Source organism: Armigeres subalbatus, chromosome 2 (assembly GCF_024139115.2).
Source record: "Armigeres subalbatus isolate Guangzhou_Male chromosome 2, GZ_Asu_2, whole genome shotgun sequence".
NCBI lineage: Eukaryota > Metazoa > Arthropoda > Insecta > Diptera > Culicidae > Armigeres > Armigeres subalbatus.
In genome coordinates, this window is record NC_085140.1 from 195,391,425 (window position 1) to 195,413,350 (window position 21,926).

The window sequence follows — 21,926 nt, forward strand, 5'->3', positions numbered from 1 at the left end:
GTTCATGTCGCCGATGCAGATTTTAAAGTCCCGCAGTGGGCATCCATCGTATGTCTGCTCCAGCTGTGCGTAGAACGCTTCTTTCTCGTCGTCGGGTCTCCCTTCGTGTGGACAGTGCACGTGGATGATGCTATTTGAAGAAACGGCTTTTTTCCTCAGCTTGCACATCCTTGCGTTGATTGGCTATGAAGCTATGAAGCCGGTTCCCAGCTCGTTGGTGGTGCCACAGCTTTGGTAGAAGGTAGCCGCTCGATGCCCGCTTTTCCACACTTTCTGTCCTGTCCAGCAAATCTCCTGCAGCGCCACGACGTCGAAGTTGCGGGGATGTAATTCATCGTAGATCATCCTGTCGCAACCTGCGAAACCTAGCGACTTGCAGTTCCATGTTCCAATCGTGATCCTTTATTCGTCGCCTAGGTCTTTGCCGATTATATCGAGTCGCATTATCTCTTATATTGTTCGTAATTATTGGTTTTCCAGGCGGCTTATTGGGCCTGCGCAAACCTCCTGTCTCGTCGGAGAGCCGTCGTATCAGGGCTGTTTGGCGTCCCACCTAACACCAGGACTTGGGCTTGTGCGCTTTGAGCGGCACACGGTCGTTTTGGTGGGGCTTAATTGCGGATACATGCAGCTTTTTATAGGAATTTAACAGGGCCCACTGTCAAGCCCCACCACATCCTAGGCAAGCCCCACAACTCGCAGATGGCCTGGGGAGGGATCGTCAAGCCCTTGGACATAGTCCCTGCTGCCCGCAAAAGCTAATCGCCGAATTAAAAGGCTGGCCAAATATTAATGAGAATTAGAAGGCAAGAAGAAGTTAAGAGCGACCTTCAGGCTAACAAGCCTTAGGAGTTCATTTTTAGATATCCATCAGTTAACTATAAAGCAACTTTATCGACAAGTACACAAAGCGTTACATTATTTGAAATTTCATTCCCACGCTAGGATGATTTACCTCACGTAACTTGGATTTAGAACCCAAATTTTTTAATTTTGATCAAAATAGTTGAAATAGTGACTTTACGAGAAATAGTGACTTTAGCGTCTTGAGCTCGAAAAAAGAAACTTTTTAGTGACCTACCCGAAAAAAGTGACCCGCTGCCAGGCCTGCAATAGAATTATAAGCATTCTTCTACGCTTCTCGGGAGCCTTCCTTCAAGCAACTCGAGGGCCTCCTTTCAAGGGGCTCGGAAGTCTACTTTCAAAAGGCTCGGAAGCCTTCTTTCAAAAAGCTCCAAGAGGCTTGTCTGAAGGGGTACCTCTCAATAAAAAGGTTGAGAACCGTTGTTTTGAATGAAAACGTGTATTACGCCTAAAAACGTGTATTAAATTCTGTTCAATTATTTTTAATAACATACTCCTATATTAGAAATATATGCAAAACCTATAAATAGTACGATTTTGGGCATATTTATTGTCGGTTTTCATAGATGAATCCAAGTAAAAATAAGAAGACACACGACGGTGTTAACTTTGACAGATCCTACAGCTCAGCATAGGGAGATCATTTTAAAATGCTTATAATAAATTCTAGACAAAATGTAATTAAAATCTGATTGATGTATGATACGGAAAAAGTTCCGAACTGTATGATAGATACATTTTTGGAAAATATTCAAAAAATTGAGATAAGCTTTCAGATATGTAATTCAGAACTTTTTCCGCTACCATGCATACTCAGCTAACTTTTCTGTTGTTTCTTACCTGTCTTCCATCACGGATCAATCTGTTCAGAAATTGGCGATAACTTATTCCACTTATTTCTTCAATAGCATCAATGGGAAATGATTTATGCTTTTCTACACTATTTAGACAAACACGGCAAATATTTAAAAACACCGCTGATGCACTCATGTCTGCTTTACAACCGAAACTATTTTTTAATTAATTTATTAGTTTTTTGAAATGTTGCATATTGAATAGCACAATATTTTTTGTTTCAATTTGTTTACAAAACAAACCAAGCGTTACCCATCATCAGCGTTACTGAACCTGATATCATCGAAATCATTAATGATTGACAAATGGACACTGAATGACTTATCAAAAAGACTCATAATATGTGGAAAAAAATATAAATATATAAAAAAAATATATTCTCTCCAGAGTGTATGTAATAGACGAATCCAAAGTAAAAATAAGAAGAAGACACACGACGGTGTTAACTTTGACAGATCCTACACTGCCGCTAACCGCAAGTCGAGCACATCTGTATATGGAGGCCCATATATAGATGTGCTCGACTTGCGGTTAGCGGCAGTACAGCACAGCATAGGAAGATCATTTTAAAATGCTTATAATAAATTCTAGACAAATTGTAATTTAAAACTGATTAATGTAGGGTACGGAAAAAGTTCTGAATTACATATTCGGAAGCTTATCTCAATTTTTTGAATATTTTCCAAAAATGTATCTATCATACAGTTCGAAACTTTTTCCGTATCATACTTCAATCAGATTTTAATTACATTTTGTCTAGAATTTATTATAAGAATTTTAAAATGATCTTCCTATGCTGTGCTGTAGGATCTGTCAAAGTTAACACCGTCGTGTGTCTTCTTCTTATTTTTACTTGGATTCGTCTATTAAGAGTGGCGACATGTGCCGCATTTGACAGGTCTCCTGCTCGTTTAGAACACGATTTTGTATGGGAATGACAGATGAATTTTGTTCCAATTCTGACAGTGTCGCCACTCTTAATTACATACACTCTGATTCTCTCTATATAGATATCGTTGCAAATCATGTTTCACATAAAAAGACAGTACTGCTACCTATAATATTAAAAAAAACCCTACGAAATAGGAACTGACAAAACTCTGATGCATTTTTATCAACGCCATTTATAATCTGATTAGGCTATTAGACGTTTTCAAATATTACGCGAGAAATCAGGAAACAACAGTGGAATTCGCGAATGGTCCAATGCACCGAGTTCATCATTGACGTTTGAGACGGGCGCTGTTTACTAAGAATGAATACTTTTTCATTCATCGAGTTCATGCAAGTGTTCATTTTTAGTAAACAGCGCCCGTCTCATACGTCATTGTGTTCATTCGGTGCATTGGACCATACGAAAGTAATCCCTCTACACTGTGCCGGCAAAGTACTCTTTAATGGGTGAAAAAGTACCCATTATGAAGTTAAATAGTTCAACTCATTAAAAGAGTAAACAGTGTTTACTCATTAATGGGTAAACGGCTTGTACGTCAAAATCAAGGGTAAATTTTACTCTTTATCGGAAATTTCTAATTCGGAAAAAGGAGTAAATAATACCCATTTTGGCATTACGACGAGGGACTATTTGGATTTTTGTTTTCTTTGAATTTGCATGTAATAAATAGGATGGAGACTTTAGGATTTTTTCCTGGAATGTTCAAATTTTTATTTCAATATATTTAGATTATTAAAAATATAGGTACAACAAACTCAAGATGTCAGATGCATTCATGTTGATTTGAAGTAAACCGATCAGACCCATGGGTGAGATCAGACCCGTAAGTGGCCGTCCGCCAAGGTTTCTGCTAAGCTGCATATACGCGGAGCACGAAGCAACTGAAGTTTGGTTTGAGGCGATCTGTGCAGAGCCACATCCATGAGTGGCCTCCAGCCGGGCCTTTCCGGGAAGATTTCTCCATCCTGCAAATACGAGGAGCAGCTGAAGTTTGATTTGAAGCAAGCGCCCAGTCCCAGATTCGTAAGTGGCCGTCCACCAAGGCCTCTGCTTCCAGGAAATACGTCTAAATGTCGTCGTGTTGTAATCCGCTGTGTCCGTCGAGGTAAATTCCCGCGGGGGTACATTTTCGCCAAGATTTTATGTAGGCGATTGAGCGATAATTAGCTAACACTATAATAACGAAACAAAAAAGCAAATAGATTATAAGCATTCTTAGGGTGAAATCAGGAGTGATTCAGTTTCATTCTAAATTTTCGACCACTATTCTAGTTTGAATCTGGAGCAAAATAGAACAGACTGGCTGATTTCCACAGCAGTGTTCCATTCATGATTTTCAAATTTTCAATTAAATGATATCATTATGTTGTTGCCAAAAAAGGCGCCGTTATTGCAAAGTGGATTGATCCGTAGATAAAATGACGCATTCATACACCAAAACAATTGAAAAATATTTGAATCTCGTGATTCACTCGTGGTTCAAATCTGCAGAAAATAGAACGGAGCGTTATACCAGTTCTACTTTTTTGACAGTTGACTGGTATAAAAAATGAATCTATAACAGCTGCTGGGAAAATTAATGTTTCAGATTCATATTCAAACTGACAGCCCCATACGATTTGAATCACTGCTGATTTTACTCTTATTAATATAACTAACTGACTTACGTTTTGTTTAACCAAGAATTTGTCGAAATAACGCCTGCCACTTCTGCTTCCGAAACATAAGCATAATGAAATCACAAACAGCTTAATTCGTTTTTCACCCATTAATGGGTAAATGCTTGGAGTATGAAAATGGGCACAATTCACGCATTATACAAAATTTCAAAATACCCATTATTTTGACAGCTTCATATGTCATCAAAAAATGTGTATTTTTTGCACATTAATGAGTAATGCCGAGTTTACAGTGTACTCACTCTTGGGAAAATCTTGGGCTATCTGTCAGACTGTGCGTGGCCGCCAATCACCCATTCTTGTTCCTCCACAGTAAAATCCCATAAGAACTGTCAGACTGTGCGTGAAGCATTTACCTTCGTAGTCGCGAATGTTTTGAGGGTTTTCTGCTGTTTTTCTGTAGTTCTTTGAGTTTTTCGGTTTTACGTTAAAAGATTATTGAAATATGGACAACAAAATTATCATTCGAGGGTATCCGGACATCTGTCGAATATGTCTTGTTGAAAGAAGTGAAGCTGAATCATTCACCTCGTTGAACAACAAATTACAGGGAGGCTCTAGTTATTGGAAAGCTCTTTCGGACCTTTGTGGTTCTTTGAACTGCGACGAGGAATTTGGCGAGGTAAGTTTGTTGATTCGCTGTACCATGGAGGAACTGATCATATTAATATTTTCTAGAATGCCAGTAGCGATTGCCAAGCTCATAACATTTGCAGTAACTGTACACAGCAAATTGATGTCTTACAAGCCTTTAGGTTGGAAACTATTTCGAATCAGCTGTTTTTGAAGGCCTGGATCGCTTATGAAAGTCGAGCGAATGCTGATCCATTGATGGATCTGTTCCACAATCAAACGAGGTATTTTGTTAAACTTTTATGTACATATCCGAGTTGTTGCCTTGTTCATCCCGTTATCCTTTTGCATTTATTTATTTCCTCTAAGAAAGTTTGAAAAAAAAAGAGAAATGCATTCACTGATGGGAAATTTTCATTGCCTCTTCTTCTTCTTATTGGCATTACATCCCCACTCTGGGACAGAGCCGCCCGAGCCGCCTCGCAGCTAAGTGTTCATACAGCACAGGGCCCCACCCGTGGTAAAAATCAGACAAAATAAAAAAAAAAAGTTTCGAGATTTTTGTTGTTTATATCAATATTTTTGTTGCTGGAATTCAAAACTATAGAGACAATCAACTTATCAATGCACTAATTTCAACGTGTTTTGAAAACCAACATAAAAATGATGGTGAAGTCAAATGAATTAATTATATGCTTCGTTATTGAAATATTTACGATTTTCTCACTTACCCCATTTACCCACTGTACCTTATATTGAAAAAATCACATTGGAAAAGTAAAAAAAAGCTCTTTAGGGAAATAGATCACATTTTTTCGATCATTTCGCATGTTTTTGCATTGATTAAAATGCATTGCCGGCATTTTCGAAAAAATGTAGGTTTGATTAAAGTGTTCCAATTCCAGGACTAGGATAGTGTGCTTTAAGCGGCATATGGTCGCTTTGGTAGGGCCTGCTTGCGTATAATGTAACTACACTGGATTTTGTTTTTACGCGATTTACATTTTCTCAATTTTCCACTCATCCTAAATGTTTAACGTATATTGATTATTATGTGATTTTTCTTTGATTTATTCTGGATTTTTTGAAACATGTTGCGAAGAGTTTGGTGGCAAATTGAAGTCACACGATCAAAAATACTAGCGAAAAAAAATCGTGTAAAAACAAAATCCTGTGTATTTAATAGAAATGCTGCATTTTCTGTTTCATTAATCTTAAATGTCTATTTTTCTCTATCCATCGCAACAGATATCATAATTCAATTCGCAAAACTCTTCGTCGCCTTGGTGTGCTTGAGAATGATGACACAGCCCTCACTAGCTTGATTAACGATTCAAAGAAGGTTGATAGCAGCGATCTACTAATTAAGTTGGAAGTGGAGACTGAATCGGTGGAAATAATCGACATATTACCCGATTCTCTATATGTTAGGAACGACGATAACAATGATCATGAAAATAAACAACTGCAAACGAGTGACGGATCGGCCACAGGCTCCACTCATAATGCAAAGATTGGGGATATCGAACATCCGAAAAGACAAGAAAGTAATATCGGACGATCAATCGACGGTGTTCGCACGCGACCATGTTATCCTGCTAACTGCGAACCGATATCGTTAGGCCGAGCAGATGAACACAGCACACAGAAGTTTGAAAGCACCGATCTACTTATAAAGATGGAAGTGAAGACTGAATCGGAAGAAACAATAGACCCATTTGCCGATTCTCTATATGTTAGGAACGACGATAACAATGACAATGAAAATAAACAACAACTGCAATCGAGTGACGATGAGCATGACGGATCGGCCACAGGCTCCACCCATAATGCAAAGATTGGGGATACCGAACACCCGAAAAGACGAAAAAGAAATATCGATCGATCGATCGACAGTGTTCGAACGCGACCATGTTATCTTGCTAACTGCGAGCCGATACCGTTAGGCCGAGCAGAGCAACATGCTCGCGAGAAACACCGAGTCTATTGCAAGCTTTGCGGAAAGGTGTACCAAGCCTACATACAAGCCGTTCGCCATTTGGCAACCCACAAGAGCGACGAGGACCGCATCCTGTGTGAGGTGTGTGAGAAACCATTTTGGCGAGAGTTGGATCTGAAGTTGCATAGACGGGATTTCCACGGGATAGACGTTGCCAATCACGAGTGTCCTTGCTGTGGGGAAAGGTTTAAAAGGTATGTTGTCATACAACAAGCTATCGTTTTGCACGGAAATTCATCTCATAGTATCGAAAGTTTTTTTTTTAATAAAGGTTCAGTTTTTGATAGTGTAGATACAAAGTATTTGGTGATAGATTGGCTAGGCATTGGGCGCCCCTTTCTTCTTTATAATTCTCTTATAGTAATCGAAAAGCTCTTGGAGCTCAATAAAAGAGCTCTTCGCATATTTACTGGCTTATGATCGGACACTGCTCGAGTAAAGATCATTTGAAAAATATTGGCTAGGTTCAGAATGATATCTGTCGTTTCTGTAACATGGGACGTGGAACTTACGAACATCTGCTCTGCATGGAGCAAGGAAAATTTTATCCCAATTAACCATAAGCGGTAACAACGAAGTGTGCGTAGAACTGCGGTTTACAGGATTCTCTGCCATAAAACCGAGTACCCATAATCGGTAAGTACAAGAAAATGCTTCTTGTTTGAGATGTATGTGTAATGGGGCCACGTCGAAGAGAACTTCGAGAGCAGCCGTGGGAAGAGAACGGTGCCATTAGACACATCCTTTGAAGATAGCATAATTTAGACTGAATTGTCCTCACTTCACCTTTTGCCACCACACAAGACATCCATAAGTCGAAAGCCATTCCCGCCTTTTTGATTATGAACTCAATGTTAGGAGTACAGGAAAGCTTTGAATTCAAAATTAGACCCACATACTTTACCAGATCAGTAACATTGATTTCAGAACCAAAAAGATGTAATGGACGAATACCATTACGGTTACGTTTTTCCGTAAAAAGAACACTAGATGTTTTATTTGGATTAACCGAAAGGCCATATTGGCGACACCAACTTTCAACTACCTGAATAGCGTTTTGTATCTGGTTGAATAAGGTAATACAGTCGACTCTCTACATCTCGATGTTCTGATGTATATCCTAAATTTGTGTACACTAATCTGAGCGTGTATGCTATATAAATTTATAGCATTCGATATGCAGGAATACTTATAAATAAACAGACCGATATCTGTCGGTCTCTCTTTCGTTATCCAGACATCAAGCTAGTTAAACGTCTCTCTCTCTAGCAAGCTCCGAAACTACCTAAAACTAATCAAGTAATATTGCCTTTCCGCGAGTGTCCGCCTCTGATCGATAATTGCCGTTGCCTTCTGCTTTGTTTCCCGTACATTTCATTGGCGACGAGGAAAACGGTTCAAGTGCAGTGCGTGTGTTAAAAGCTGTGCTGTTCCCGGTGCGACATTGCCGGACGGACTTTAACAGTGAAGATAGTGTCGTTGCCATTCGGCGGCGGCGAGAAAATCTTCAGCAGCAACAAAGTATTGGTTGCAGAGCAGGTGGCAGAGATATGGAATAAATCAGACGGGAACGTTCCGGTAAAAAGGTATAGGTAAAGTAAAACGGGATTGTGAAGACGGTGAAAACTAGTGGTAGCACGTTTTAGTGCTCGTAAACACCATTTTGTGGTGTACGATAGTGTTTTCTTTCATTGAAACAATAAAACAAACAACAAAACACGGAAAAAAAAGTTGTGAAAAAGATTTTTTCATATAATTAAATAATCAATTTTTCTTTTCTTTATGTTTAGCCGGTGATAATTGTATGCTAAATTAAAACTACGCCTATTGTTTTACGTTTTTAACAAAGGGTTGGAACAACAAAGGAAGAGTGAAAAGGTTTTTGAAACCAATTATCAGGTTGATTAATTAGTGTTCTTCTTTATTTTCCAAATAGTGGCGATTGCCGACGAAGAGGAAGTTTTTCCTTTCCTTCTGGAATTATTACGTAAGCCAACAGCAAACAACTTCGGGCTATGAAAATAGCTAATTCGTCCTTTTTTGTTCGCAGATTCAAATATTGAACTTAAGATCAAAATAATGAAAACATTACCATTACATCGCCCTGAAATAAGAATGCATTCAATATAAGTTAGGCCTTAGCAACATTCAATTGAAAAGTAGCTTGATTTCTATCCCAAGAAATTATTGACTATTAACGTACTTTACGCAACGAAAAATATTTTACAAAGTCAAGATGTATTAGTTGATGAACAAAAGGGTTCAGTAAACTTCAATTGTTCGGAAATCTGGAAACACGATAAATAGTGCAGAATGCAGATTTACTCGATTTCTATTCAACACCACTGGCAAGTTCACCTGGCTTCAAAATCATGTTTCTCGTTGTTTCGCGCGACAAGTTATAATCAATGAGGTCTCGTAATCTCACTCAATCACTCATCTCAATGTTAAATGACACAGAATTGGAAGATCCATTATTGTTGTCTCTACTAACGAGTTTTTGGGTCATAGTCCGGCTTACCTCGGGTAGGAATTGGACAATTTCAATTTTGACCGCTCAAATAAGAAATAAAATTTTCAGATTCAATTATCTAATCAAAATCTCTTTACTTTTTTTTTGCATTTTCGCGCATGAATTTCGCATATTTGAATTCATTGAAACGATAAATTAAAGTTGAAGAATCGTTACTGCTTTGTAATGAACAATAATCTTTCAACAAAAGTTCAAAATCCTAAGATCAGACGACATATGCTCATTTGGAAAATAGCTAAAATATGTTCTGCAAAGTATGCTGAAGAGGTGTTGTTGCGAAAAAATATTTTTCGTCTCATGTCCGCTGCCGCAAAAGTATCTGTTAGTATGAACTTAAAATCAGTTGGCTATGAAACCAACTGTGAGAATGTTGTTAGAAACAGGCTTGTAAAATGTCATCTGCATGTCATTTGACTAATTTGTTCATAACTTTCTTTAGAAGCCAAATTTATTCCAAAATTTTAGATGTACTCATAACGCCTCCCACGCCTCAGATTACATATTTACAGCAATGTCTTGTTAGACAAAGTTGTAGGCACATTTAAGCGCTATAAGTTCGTCATACCTCATGAATTGATAGCTAACTTCTGAAAAAAGCTCTGGGCAAATTATACAAACGAATGCAAATGACATTTTACAACACTGGTTAGAAACATATTAGGGGCACTCAGAATTGAGAATAAACGTGGATAGGTTTTATTTTAATCATTTTAGTACATTTAAACATTGCATAGAATAAAAAATATACTATCAGAAATTAAAATTAAAACTAAGGTAGATTTGTGGTTGAATATATTAAATTGTATTACTGAAAATCCTTATTCACCATTCAAGTATAGATATAAGTTCTGCAGCGCGGCGTATGGCGGATCATGAAAGGAATTATTTTCCAAACGTAAGTTTACGAATACAATTCTCTTGCGAACGCATGCTAATTGAGAAAATTCAACATCGTAATTATATCTTTTGCAGTTTCAAACGATGAGTCCTAATGCGGGGAGCAAAAGCAAGAGTCTGGATCTAACAAGTAATGAAAGCCACCCAGAAAGCCATCAATCGGCGGAACATATTCGTCGGACGAAGGCAGAACTCAAGCTGATCGGGCAAAAGGCTATAATAAAGGCAAACTAAGGCGAGATGGACCTATACGTTTGGTCTTAGCCAGTCGACAGACAAACTCAAAGAAAAAAAAAAAAGGCAAACTAAAAGTGTTTTTCCAAAAAGACGGTTTTGATGCTGAACCAGGACAGGTTCAACTTAAAAACATCTACGGTAATCCGCTACATTGGATGGAGAGTGTGCGTGCTGATGTTCAATTTCAATGGTGCTGAGCGTCGGTGTCTGTGGGACACAGTATCTGGTGCGATTTTCCCAGGGTTTGGAGTAGTGCATTCGGTACCGTACAATTGCACCAGGAATGGCGACGAAGGAACACTTCCTGACCAAACATGTGCACCAGAGCAGGAGGAGACTCTTATAAGGACAAAGGGAAGTGGAATAGTTCGAGGAGCCGCATTACGATGCCACTTTTGAGTCCGTAGGATTGTTCGCTGCTGGATTGCGGGAATACGATTGAGCTGGTTGCCGTTCTTGCGATATGGATTCAGCATGCGATGGCCATCATCGATTTATTGCTCAAAGCAGGAGCATTTGACGTCGGCACCATAATCAATTTTGCCAAAACATATTTAAAGTACTTCCGTATTATCTTGTAACTCGTGTAACTCAGTTACCTTTTATGTTGTTGGCTCGGTGCATAGTTGGATCAATAAAATATATAAAAATTTTTCAAAAAAAATAGAAACAGATTTTTTTTATTTATTGTTTTTGACAACAAAACAAAACCAAAACCATTAAAACCTTTTTATTCTGTTTTCATATACTGGCAAGTTATACTATTCGCTAATAAGTTGAAGTTATACTATCTTCGTATTGTTCAAGTTTAAACTAACTTGGGGTCAACCAGGTGAATAGCCAGTTAGTATGACTTCTAACCTATTTAGTATACATTTATTCCTGAGTGGGGATTCACTTAACGGCGTAGGTTACTGTGTATCTGTTTATGGAAATGTTTCATTTGCGATTTGAAATATGTTTCTTGTGATTGAATGTGAAACATTTCTATAAACAGATACGCAGCAACCTACGCTGTTAAGTGTATACCCCTATTATTTGAAGAAAACCCAGGGCAACGAATTTGATTCATTGTGTAATAGGTATAAAATTCATTTAGATTAAACTTAAAATTTCTATGTAAAACACGCTAGTTCAAAATTGCTGTGCGGCCCTTGGTAGTAAAAATGCTGGGGACAACTGCGCTAGACCTAATGACACATTCCAGCGTAACGCGACACCATGAGGAGTCGACTTTCAGTGAGAAATTAGGTCCGCATTCGAAAAATAGCTTCGGGGACATATGATTAAACAGGTTTAAAATTATCCTCACTAAATTTCCTTTCTGATGGAATATTAATTTTAAGATTTTTCGCTTTGAATATGATTAATATAACGCGCTGCATTTCGTAACGCGACACCATCGCTGAAATGCACTTTTTTGCAATTGGCAATGCAAGTGCGTTTTTCAGCTCTGGTATAAGGTTTGGAATCTCGGTTTATTCCAAGCATTTCTCGTATACATTAATAGAAATGAGGCTGTGAATTCAAATTACGGATAAAAACGGATATTATATGAAAAAATGCTGGATTGATTTAAAACCCGCCGCGTTACGCTGATCAACAAACAGTGTTCTGCAAATGGTGTCGCGTTACGCGAACGTGTTTATCGTTGATGGAGTACATAATTTCAGTCGATCTCGATGCGGCATGTTGCATTTGACGTGGAATATTATCACATTATCTATCGTTGAATTTAGTTCGAGTTAGTGGTCGCGATCTGGAGTTTCGGCTATTAAGGTTTTAGGGACTAACCGGCCCGAATTCGGTACTGAACCAAAACCATTCACGTCACATATCCAGTTTTCAAAACAAAATCAATGCTAATGGGTTCACTGCTTTTTATATAAGTCACACCCAGGTATAATCAGGATCGGCTTTACAATACGCGGTCAGATGATCGATCCCCCTAGAAGTGAGTTGTGTTTTTACATTGAAAAGTTCTATGTTGCTTTTTTTCTGCGTTAACCATTTTGAAATGATGACCCAAGCAAATCAGAAATGTTGAAGATGCACCTTTCTGTCGTTTTTTACTCTACGTTTCTACTGGAACGTGGTCTGTTTTCAACTTTTTATGTGTTCCCTTTCAAAGACATTGGTGTATGTTTCATGCCTCAACAAATATTCATTACAAGAGAGTGCACTACTTGCGTGCATTTTAAATCTTTATGCTCTAGAGTCAATAGGGTTAGGCGGGGCAAGATGGGTCACGGGGTAAGATGGGTCAGGGCCGTTTTTGAGCATCGTGTACATTTTAATGTAAAGATTATGACTTTGTAGGAGGAATAATTTGATTCTACTTTATTATTACTCGATTTGATGATAAAATTTTATTTTGGTAGAGTATGGCAAGGTAAAATATTTTTCAGCATTGTTTCTTATGCGAAACACACTTTCTATAAAACATGTAATCTCGTCGAGCAATGTAAAATTTAAACATTTTTAGTAACATAGTGAACGTATTATAAGTAATGTAGGTGATGTTATACTAACTGCGTTGAAATAAATAAATTTGATCGAAAATTAGACATTCTAACATGAACATACAAATGGGGCAAGATGGGTCAGCACATACTGAAGGGCATAGTTCATATTCAAAACATAGTTTCCATTGCTGATTTAAGCATCTTAAGATTATTTTTGACATAATAATGTTAATTTGTTTTTTGAAAATGTCTATTTTTTGTCTTTAAGAAAGCAATACTCTTCTATTAATAATCTTTTATTCAATATAAGCATTGGCAATAAAGCTATCTATCTGTGTGTAATTCAACATTGGGAATAAAACAATATTAATTGCAGCATTTAAAGGTGACCCATCTTGCCCCGCTGATTGACCCATCTTACCCCGCCATTTTTGATTGACAGAAAATAGACTTCTACTTTAATGACTCGAAATGGAATAAAAGTGGAGTTTTGTTATTTCATACCCTGGCTTACATATTAAGAGTTATTTTTATAGATCCACGTTGAAAAGTTGAAATAAAATGTTTCTGTTTTGAGATATTCAGGGTTTGCCTTAGGCGACCCATCTTGCCCCATCATACCCTACTTTAAGTAAAATGAGAATTGCCGATACCTCCCATTTAAATTACACGGTCTGTCACGTGAGACATGTCGGATTCGACAATTCTCGAGTCATTCAAGACGCATAATTGGCACAATTGTTGTATATTCAAGTTCAAAGTGAAATTCATTCGAATGTCTAATATGTATAATATGTCTTTATTAAGGACATTCCTCAAGGAATCCAAAATTAAATGCACTCGCGTTTACAAGGGCATCCCACTCAACAATAAAACAACTCACAACTGCCATGTCCGTGAAATGGTAGAAGGAAACCGTGTTCAGGAGCAAATTGTTCGTTACGTATACTCTTATGAGTACCTGATGATGTTGAGTGCGAAGATGTGCGAGATGTTTAAAAAAGCCTCACAATATATTCAAACAAAAAAAAAATAGTTGAGCCCTAGTTTCACGAGGGTTATTTATGGACGACCCCTATGAGTTCTATGAAACAACCAAATTAGCAATTTCAATTTTTCGTAACATTTCTTATATGGGAACTCATTTTTTTAGTATGAACAGTTACCAAATGACACACCCCGTTCCACCCCCTATTTTGTTACGCTATTCATGTACAAACCCTAACATACAAAATAGAAACTTTTTTTTCATTTTATGATCCATTGTGATACTGTACACATAAACCGAAAGCCGTATATCCCTCATTCCAGAAGCACACTGAATTCGCGTAACGCGACACCAAATTTTTGTACCTAGTGTAACTACATAAATAATGATCCGATTTTGGACCTTAATATATGAAAAGAAAGCTTTTGACGAGTACTAAGAGAATCCAAAATATTACTTTTCCAAAGTGTGTACTTTTTGTATAGTATCAATAATACGACCATTTTCGTAACGCGACACCATTCCAATGTCACTGTTTTAAAAGTATAAATAAGGTAACCGGCGGTAATGTTGGCCCTGGATGTAACATTGGCTCATCACGCAAATTAATCAATATTTCAGCGATAATACGTCGATTTGTAGGGAGATATTAACCACTGCTTCTTTAGAAAAGTGTATCAAACATATATCTGCTTCATAACTGTAGATTTATACACTTCTTAAACTATTAAAAGCAATCATCTTGCGTGAAAAATCACTTTGACTCAGTTTTTTAGCAGCCATGTTTCGTTGACTTATGCAGGCTGGCTGTACTAGAGTTTTTCTTTTGCCAATAAAAGAGTTTTCTGAATGAACATAACTGCTTTCGCACATCAGATGAATGGATAACAACCACACTATGTCAGCTATCATTTTTATTTCACAATTTCCATTAGTATATATACATAATTAACCAAAACTTTTTTGGACAATACTGGGGACACCCGTAGCCAAATGGTGGCATGCGCTTTCGATTTGTAGCACTACGTTAGTATAGGTGAAACTCTGAAATCAAAACATTCTCACCAATAACCCGTACTGGAGAAAATAACCGAAAGCTGCAGATAGAATATCCGATGCTTGCGATTAGGTTGCTAAGAATTTTTGTAAAAACAGGTTAAGTTTCATTCGCAAATTACATAACGCTAAACTCAACCCACACCAAGCCTCTAGTAATGCTTCATGTATGGTAGGGTTCTAAAATTTATAAAGTCCTTAACGCTCAGACAAGAACCTTCCCACAACCTTAAACGTCATGTAGTAAATGGGCCCTCATGAATGATGCTTTTCTCGAATCACGATATAATCGCTTTCATTCGCAGAACATACCAAAAATAATTGCCTACCTTACGGCTTCCAAACACGATTCAAGCAAAAGCGATTCAAGCATCAACCTTTCGTGGTTCGATACACCATTTTCTTCATAATTTCGCAAATAAATGATTCAATTAGTGTAAGAATATTTAGTTTTATCGTCTTTTGCACGAATCCTACAAACATTTTCTCATTTGATAATGGAAAGATACAATGGATCGTATGTTTCATTAGATAAACTTTCAACGTCATTTCATGGGAATAATTTCAAGTCAAATTACTTGACAAATACCTTCATCATAATTTAGATTTATTATTGCTTGCAAAAAGTATTTTGATCTGTAAAATGATACCGAAAAAGTATTCCTTCAACTCGGGAAGTTGAAACACGTGAGAGTTTTGAGAGGATTCACAACAGCTGATCGATATAGAGAGGAGTGGAATCAAACGCACGTACCAATCATGAAAATTCAATGCAGGCAGAGTTAAAACAAGCATCCAATAATTGTATTTATGAATAATTGTGTAATAATATCAGGTAGTTGGCACAGTTATAACTGTTTATGCACAGTACAAAGCAAGGAATTGCCTAGAATAAGTTTTACAATTGGCTTTCTTCAATAGTGCGTTATGCATCATCCCCACCTAAAGCATTGTTTACGTTTTGGAAAAAAGTTTCTTTGAGAGTATCGCGAGAGCGAGAGCAACACAACTGCAATGGTTTCAACTAGCAATAAATCTCAAAATTATGCGGCAGCCTATAATCAACGTATGCAATTTGTTTGAAGGCACAACATGAGGGCTAGAACATGTAGCATTTTTGCAATTGCAGTTTCTAATACCTTTTTCATTTTTCTAAACGTCTTCACTTGCAAATATGGTAAATATTTGGGAAATAAAAGATTCATATAATAGTATTTTCGTTAGCATGTCCTTGGTAAGCGTGCTATTGGGAGAATCTGAAACGCACTCTCACAATCAGTGTGGTAGTATTTTACATGCAACCAATTAGAATTCACGCTCAATAAGATGATTTGATTTTCTCTATTTGTTTGCATGCTGCCTTTATTCAACGCAAGCAAAATGACTGGTACCATCAACCAGCTGGTACCAGCAACCCATCTTTATCTCTCTGTTCGAAATCAACAATCACTCGTCACAAGTGGGCTGAAAAATTATCCACCTGATAGGGACAAGGATGCCGACATTTTGCCCATTTCTCTCGAGACTTTCGCTGGTTTTAATGAGATATTGCGGACATTCATCGTCGTTTTTTGCTATTTGGCGTCAAAACCAAATGTAAGCAAGCCGGCTGGTGGAATAATTCTGGTTGGAAATGCAATATATAAAGATTTATAACGATAATTGTGTTCAACCGTAGCATAATGGGCCAAGGTTTGAGCCGTTACCCCTATTTCATGAAAACAAAAATGTTCGAAACAATACAATTGGGACAAAAAAATGTCATTATCAACTCTACTTTATCATGTATTCATTCATACATTTGAAGCCAAATAGGTGCGATGGAGCAGATTTGTAAAAAAATGATTACGTCTTTTTCTCATGCTAAAAGTCCAATACTTTGATTGGCTGTTAAACTATGTTCCCAAACCAATTTTCAGTGGAAAAATTATTTTTCTTATAATTCAATATATATGTTTTCGTGCCCTCTTGATACTGGACCTTAATTTTCAGTTTGAAATGTTGATCCTTTGGCGTAGAAGTGCGTGGAATGTGTCTAATATCAATGCAGCATGCAAATAATTGCCTTGTGCGAAGAAATACGAAGCAAGAAGAAAAAACAACATCGGCAGTCATGCCGCTGCGCCGTCCATCCCAACGATCTCAGCAATCAACTGGTCGGGGTTCAGCCAAACCGCACCATTTGCAGAAGGTTATCCTCAGTTATGGCGTTGAGGGATATCCGATACGATTTGTGATCAATTAAATCTAGTAAATGAAAGGTTGAGTAGAAAATCGGTAATTTATCATTGGCGCTTGGTGCGATTTGGCTGAACCCAGACCAACTGTTTCGCTCACTTCAGTTCGCACTGCAGTGCGGAATCTTCAGTGCGCACTGGTATAGTTCACTGAATTAGTTGACACTCAATCACTACAGCGCATCCCAGTGCTCTTTGTTCACGCTACAGTTTGGGACAGTGTGGAGTGCTTTAAATTGTGAGCGCAGCTTAGTTCATCGCTGCGCGCAGGAAAAGCGTGTAGTGATAATCAATGACGAGTGCGATGCTCTCAATTGTAGAAGAGTGTTGAGAGTAATCTGGCACTCGCTCTTTACTACACAGGGGAGAATGACAACACTGGGCGTAATCTAAGCTTAGTTCAAGATTACCAATGACTCACCTGATCACTATCAAATATCTAGTTTACCTCAGCCTAGCAGCCAAAGTACCAGTACCATAAGTGCCAAATCGATGTTGGTGATAAAACAAAACACACACTACAACATAATGCATAATAATCTGCCAAATTCAGCTTATTGTTGCATGGTTCTACTGAACCACCGAAAAAAAAGGCGAATTAAAAAACTGCAAAGGCACGTTGTAAGAAAGTAATATTGAAGTTGTGGATGCCGCAATGACGCTTTTGAAGAGCCTTGATTTCAAATTGCAAAATAAAGTAATGTTTAGCAATTGTGATATCCCATCGATGGCTCTGCATTTTAACTTCGTATTCTATAAGCCGTGGCAATCCTACGTTTTTGCTCACAAGGCTAACTGGAGACCCCAACTTGGTGCAGCTAATATCGAATGTCAGCAATAATATTGAATGTATCTCCAACCATGGTGGTTAAATAATACCCAGATCCCTGCCCAGATCTTAATATTGGAGTCCTAATGTTTTGGAAAACTTGCTCGCAAATTTGAAGAAATGGATCATGCTTGAGTTTTAATTCATGCGAAATCACGATGTTTCGCTCCAAAAGCGAATAGAATTAGTCGAGGTTCTTGTCTTATGAGAAGAACACTGCATTAACAAAGTAGAGCCTGAGCATGATAACCTTACATGTCGTAGTTGCTACTCCGTGTTTTACCAGAACAATCGCAATTGCATAGAGAGCCAATGGCTAGGGCATGGGATTTGCACTGAGCACCTCAATGTGCTCAGTTCAAAAGCTCTAGGGGGGTTAACAAACGGCGCTGGCCACGTCCTTTCGGGCTACCGTAGATGTAAAGGAATTGATAAAAGATGCAGTCACTCGCCACATTGTAAACCAAGAACACTTCTGCACTCGCCACGAGAATATTATTGGAATCTAGGGGATAGGTTCTATGGAAGAGGCTCATGTTGATTAACAAGTTGCAATGGATGCCAAAACGAGCTTTCTTTCGCTCTTTTCGATTTCTAACAATTACGGCTAGAATTAATCGAGTTGTAGATAAAGAATAGAAGATGGAACCGGTATTCAGTCTATTTCTAATCTTAGCGATTGCTAAAACATGAGAAATATATGGAGAGAAAAAAAGTAGGAGAATTGAACTTGGGATTGATCCCACGACCAGTTGCGTATGAGGCAGAAGTAATTATCATATGATTACCTTCCCTTACATGTTATGAGCACACTACAGAATAGAATACTAAAAATAAATCTGTATCGTCTTGTTATGTTCGTTTGCTATGGCCACAGATAACAGATATTGAGGCTGGCATCCGAAACGTGTGTAAATATCGGCAACCGTTAATTCAAATGTATATTAAATTGGAACCGCGTTTGGCAATCGATTAGAGATAGCGCAAGGATCATTGTTATTGAAAACGCAGCCCGAATGCGGCTGTCAAATCTATTGGCTGCGTTCGACGGTTGTTAATCAGCTGCGTCCGTATGTACTGCCGCAATCTGTTGAGTAGATGGCAGTAGTGGGCCAACGTATATCAATTCAAAAGTTTACACAGGATTTTCAATAAAATTTGTTCTAGCTTAAATATCTGTTATCTGTGTCGCTTCTTTTTGTCAACATGCGTGCTCACTGCTGAAAAAAATCACAAAAATAATAAACAAACCAAATTCCTTTTCATTGCTTTGTTTTTGATGGGATGGAAATAGGAGCTATGAGATGAAGTGGCGAACCGTTCCCCTAGATAATGCTTAAAATAAATTCCGGTAACAAATTGATCAAATGTTTGTATATTTCAGGAAAGCCGATATGTTAAAACATCGCGACATCCATACCGGGTGCAAATTCTGCAGCACGCAGTGCATTTCGTATCGGGGAATGATGAAACACGCGAGAAAGCATCATCGAAGCGAATTAATTCCGTGCAATTCGTGCCAGACCAGATTTCTTAGTACCACAGAGTTATCTGCGCATGAAACGATGCATGCAGATGGACGAGTGGAGAATTGTGTTCAGTTCCCGTTGAAGAGCTGGACCGCAGCCCATTGCCAATCGTGTGAGAGAGTTTTTTTCAGTGTTGAATACTTGCAACGTCACATGGAGAACAATCACAAGCAAGGGTTAGCTAAGGAACCGATCAGACGGAAGATTTACTCAAAACGTTCTAAAGAAGCGTTAGATCTGTTGGAATACAAGTTCAAGTGCAGCGATTGCTCTGCTTTATTCCGTTTAAAGTCGTCGCTTAGCAGTCATTGGAAGAAAAATCATAGCGGATTGAAGTTCATTTGCGAGCACTGCGGCATTAGTTTCAAATCCAAACACGATATGCTGATTCACGAATTATATTTGCACAGCACAGAAAGACCGTTTGCTTGCGATTTATGTGAGAAGCGCTTCCACAGGAAGTACGATCTTGCGAACCATCGCAGAAGCCACACCAACGAGAAGCCATACAAGTGCTGCCACGAGGGTTGTGACAAAGCTTACAAAACAAGGCCGGGCGTAACCATACATTACCGTAACCAACATTCAGGTGAGAAACTGTACAAATGTTCCTATGGTGGTTGCGACAAATCGTACGCTTGCAGTCAATTACTGAAGGTCCACGTTCGGAAGCACACGCTTGAGAAGCCGTTTAAATGTTATTATTGTGAGTTGCATTTTCATTCAGCCAGCCATCGCAGCATACATTGTAGCAGACGCCACGTTGGATTACCCTCTGGAAGAGAGTGGGGGAAGCTGAACAAGCATCCGAAAAGGAGCGAGGATGTAGAGTCGACCGGTACTGAGAACTCGAATACTGCTAAGCAAAATGTTACAACAGTTAAAGCTGAAATTAAGGCGTAATGATCACGAATAGAAGACAATGTGTATTTCGACACAGGTGCGGGATAACAATGTGTTGAAGCTTGTGTACAGTTATTGTTTGTTTTTATTGTGACACTGAATAAAGTCATCTACTTAACCTTGTACTCAATAGTGTTGAAGCTTTTTGTTTTTCGAAAATGTCACCATGAAATACTTTGGGGAGGGCATGCTTAGTTGATCTTACGTCTTTCTTGTAAATAGTAAACATCGTCGTATCTAGACATAATGGTATCATTCGACGTAGCGGTATTTTTTCCAAGCGTTCCAGTGAAAGATGGTCTGAATCTGTTAACCCAATCCGGCAAGGTTCGAAATCTACAGAAAGCCAACTAACACCATGAGAGTCATCCCATATACATCGAACTAATCGTATCGACAGCGTTTCATCACTCGGTCCACAGGATGCAGTCGATCTTAGTGAGCGAAGTATGAAAAACGGAGAGGACCATACGAGCAATCATCAACAAGAAGGGAAAGACCATATGCCGATACTGACTAACAAGCTGACACCGATTAATGAGTTGCTGAAAAGAGTTTCGGTCCCATGTGATCAATACAGCACCAAGGTGGCTTGACATCGTGAGATCGTGCGCCAACTGTGGCGGCAAACATCAGGCCACAACCAAGAACTGTCTAAAACGGGCGGAGTTCCTGGAAATCCGTAACAAGGCTTCCACCATGACCCGAAGAAAAACCGTGTTCCTGCGCTCAAGAAGGTAAATTAACCGGCCATGGTGGTTCCCCGACGAGCGATTCCAAACCTTCCACCTTCCTCCTCCTGGGTTCCGTCGGCAGCCGACTGTCCCACCGGAAGAATCTGCTCCGCTCTACAGCCGGAACAACTGATGCCGATCTCCCGCAGTTACTAGGGGGGTTCTCCATATAAGCGAGCGGTCAAAAATACAATATGGCTTTTAAAGCAAATTTTAACATAGTTTTAGCTGAATTTGGTCAAAATAGCTAAAAAATATCATTTCTAGTACCCCTCTCTTTTTTAAGGAGCATCCATCAATTACGTTATATTTTTTAAATAATAATTCGATTAATGTGACAAAGCAAACCAAATTGGGAAGTATAATTTAATTTTCTTATAAGGAGAAGAAAGGGGGTTGTCCACTAACTAAGTAAGCAATTTAAGGCCAGCATGCCCAATTATTTCTTTACTTTCTTCCCTAGTAGCACAGTTCAGATCGATTTGGTTGCAGCAACTCCAATGTGACTGAATTTGGTCGCATATGAGTCACAGTGGCTGATATGCGACAAGTGTGCTACTCGGGTTTAATGAACTGTAGCATTATAGGTCTGC

At 38.5% G+C, this 21,926-nt stretch overlaps 1 protein-coding gene across 1 annotated transcript; it reads left to right on the plus strand.

Annotated features, from left to right (window-relative positions):
- The first annotated feature begins 4,661 nt into the window (after window positions 1-4,661).
- Window positions 4,662-20,724, plus strand: LOC134211459 (zinc finger protein 267-like). The gene is made up of 4 exons (XM_062688327.1): window positions 4,662-4,975; window positions 5,032-5,210; window positions 6,175-7,119; window positions 19,552-20,724. Exons 1-4 carry the CDS (start codon window positions 4,799-4,801, stop codon window positions 20,597-20,599), a joined length of 2,349 nt encoding a protein of 782 aa, XP_062544311.1. The 5' UTR covers window positions 4,662-4,798; the 3' UTR covers window positions 20,600-20,724.
- Window positions 20,725-21,926: the final 1,202 nt, after the last annotated feature.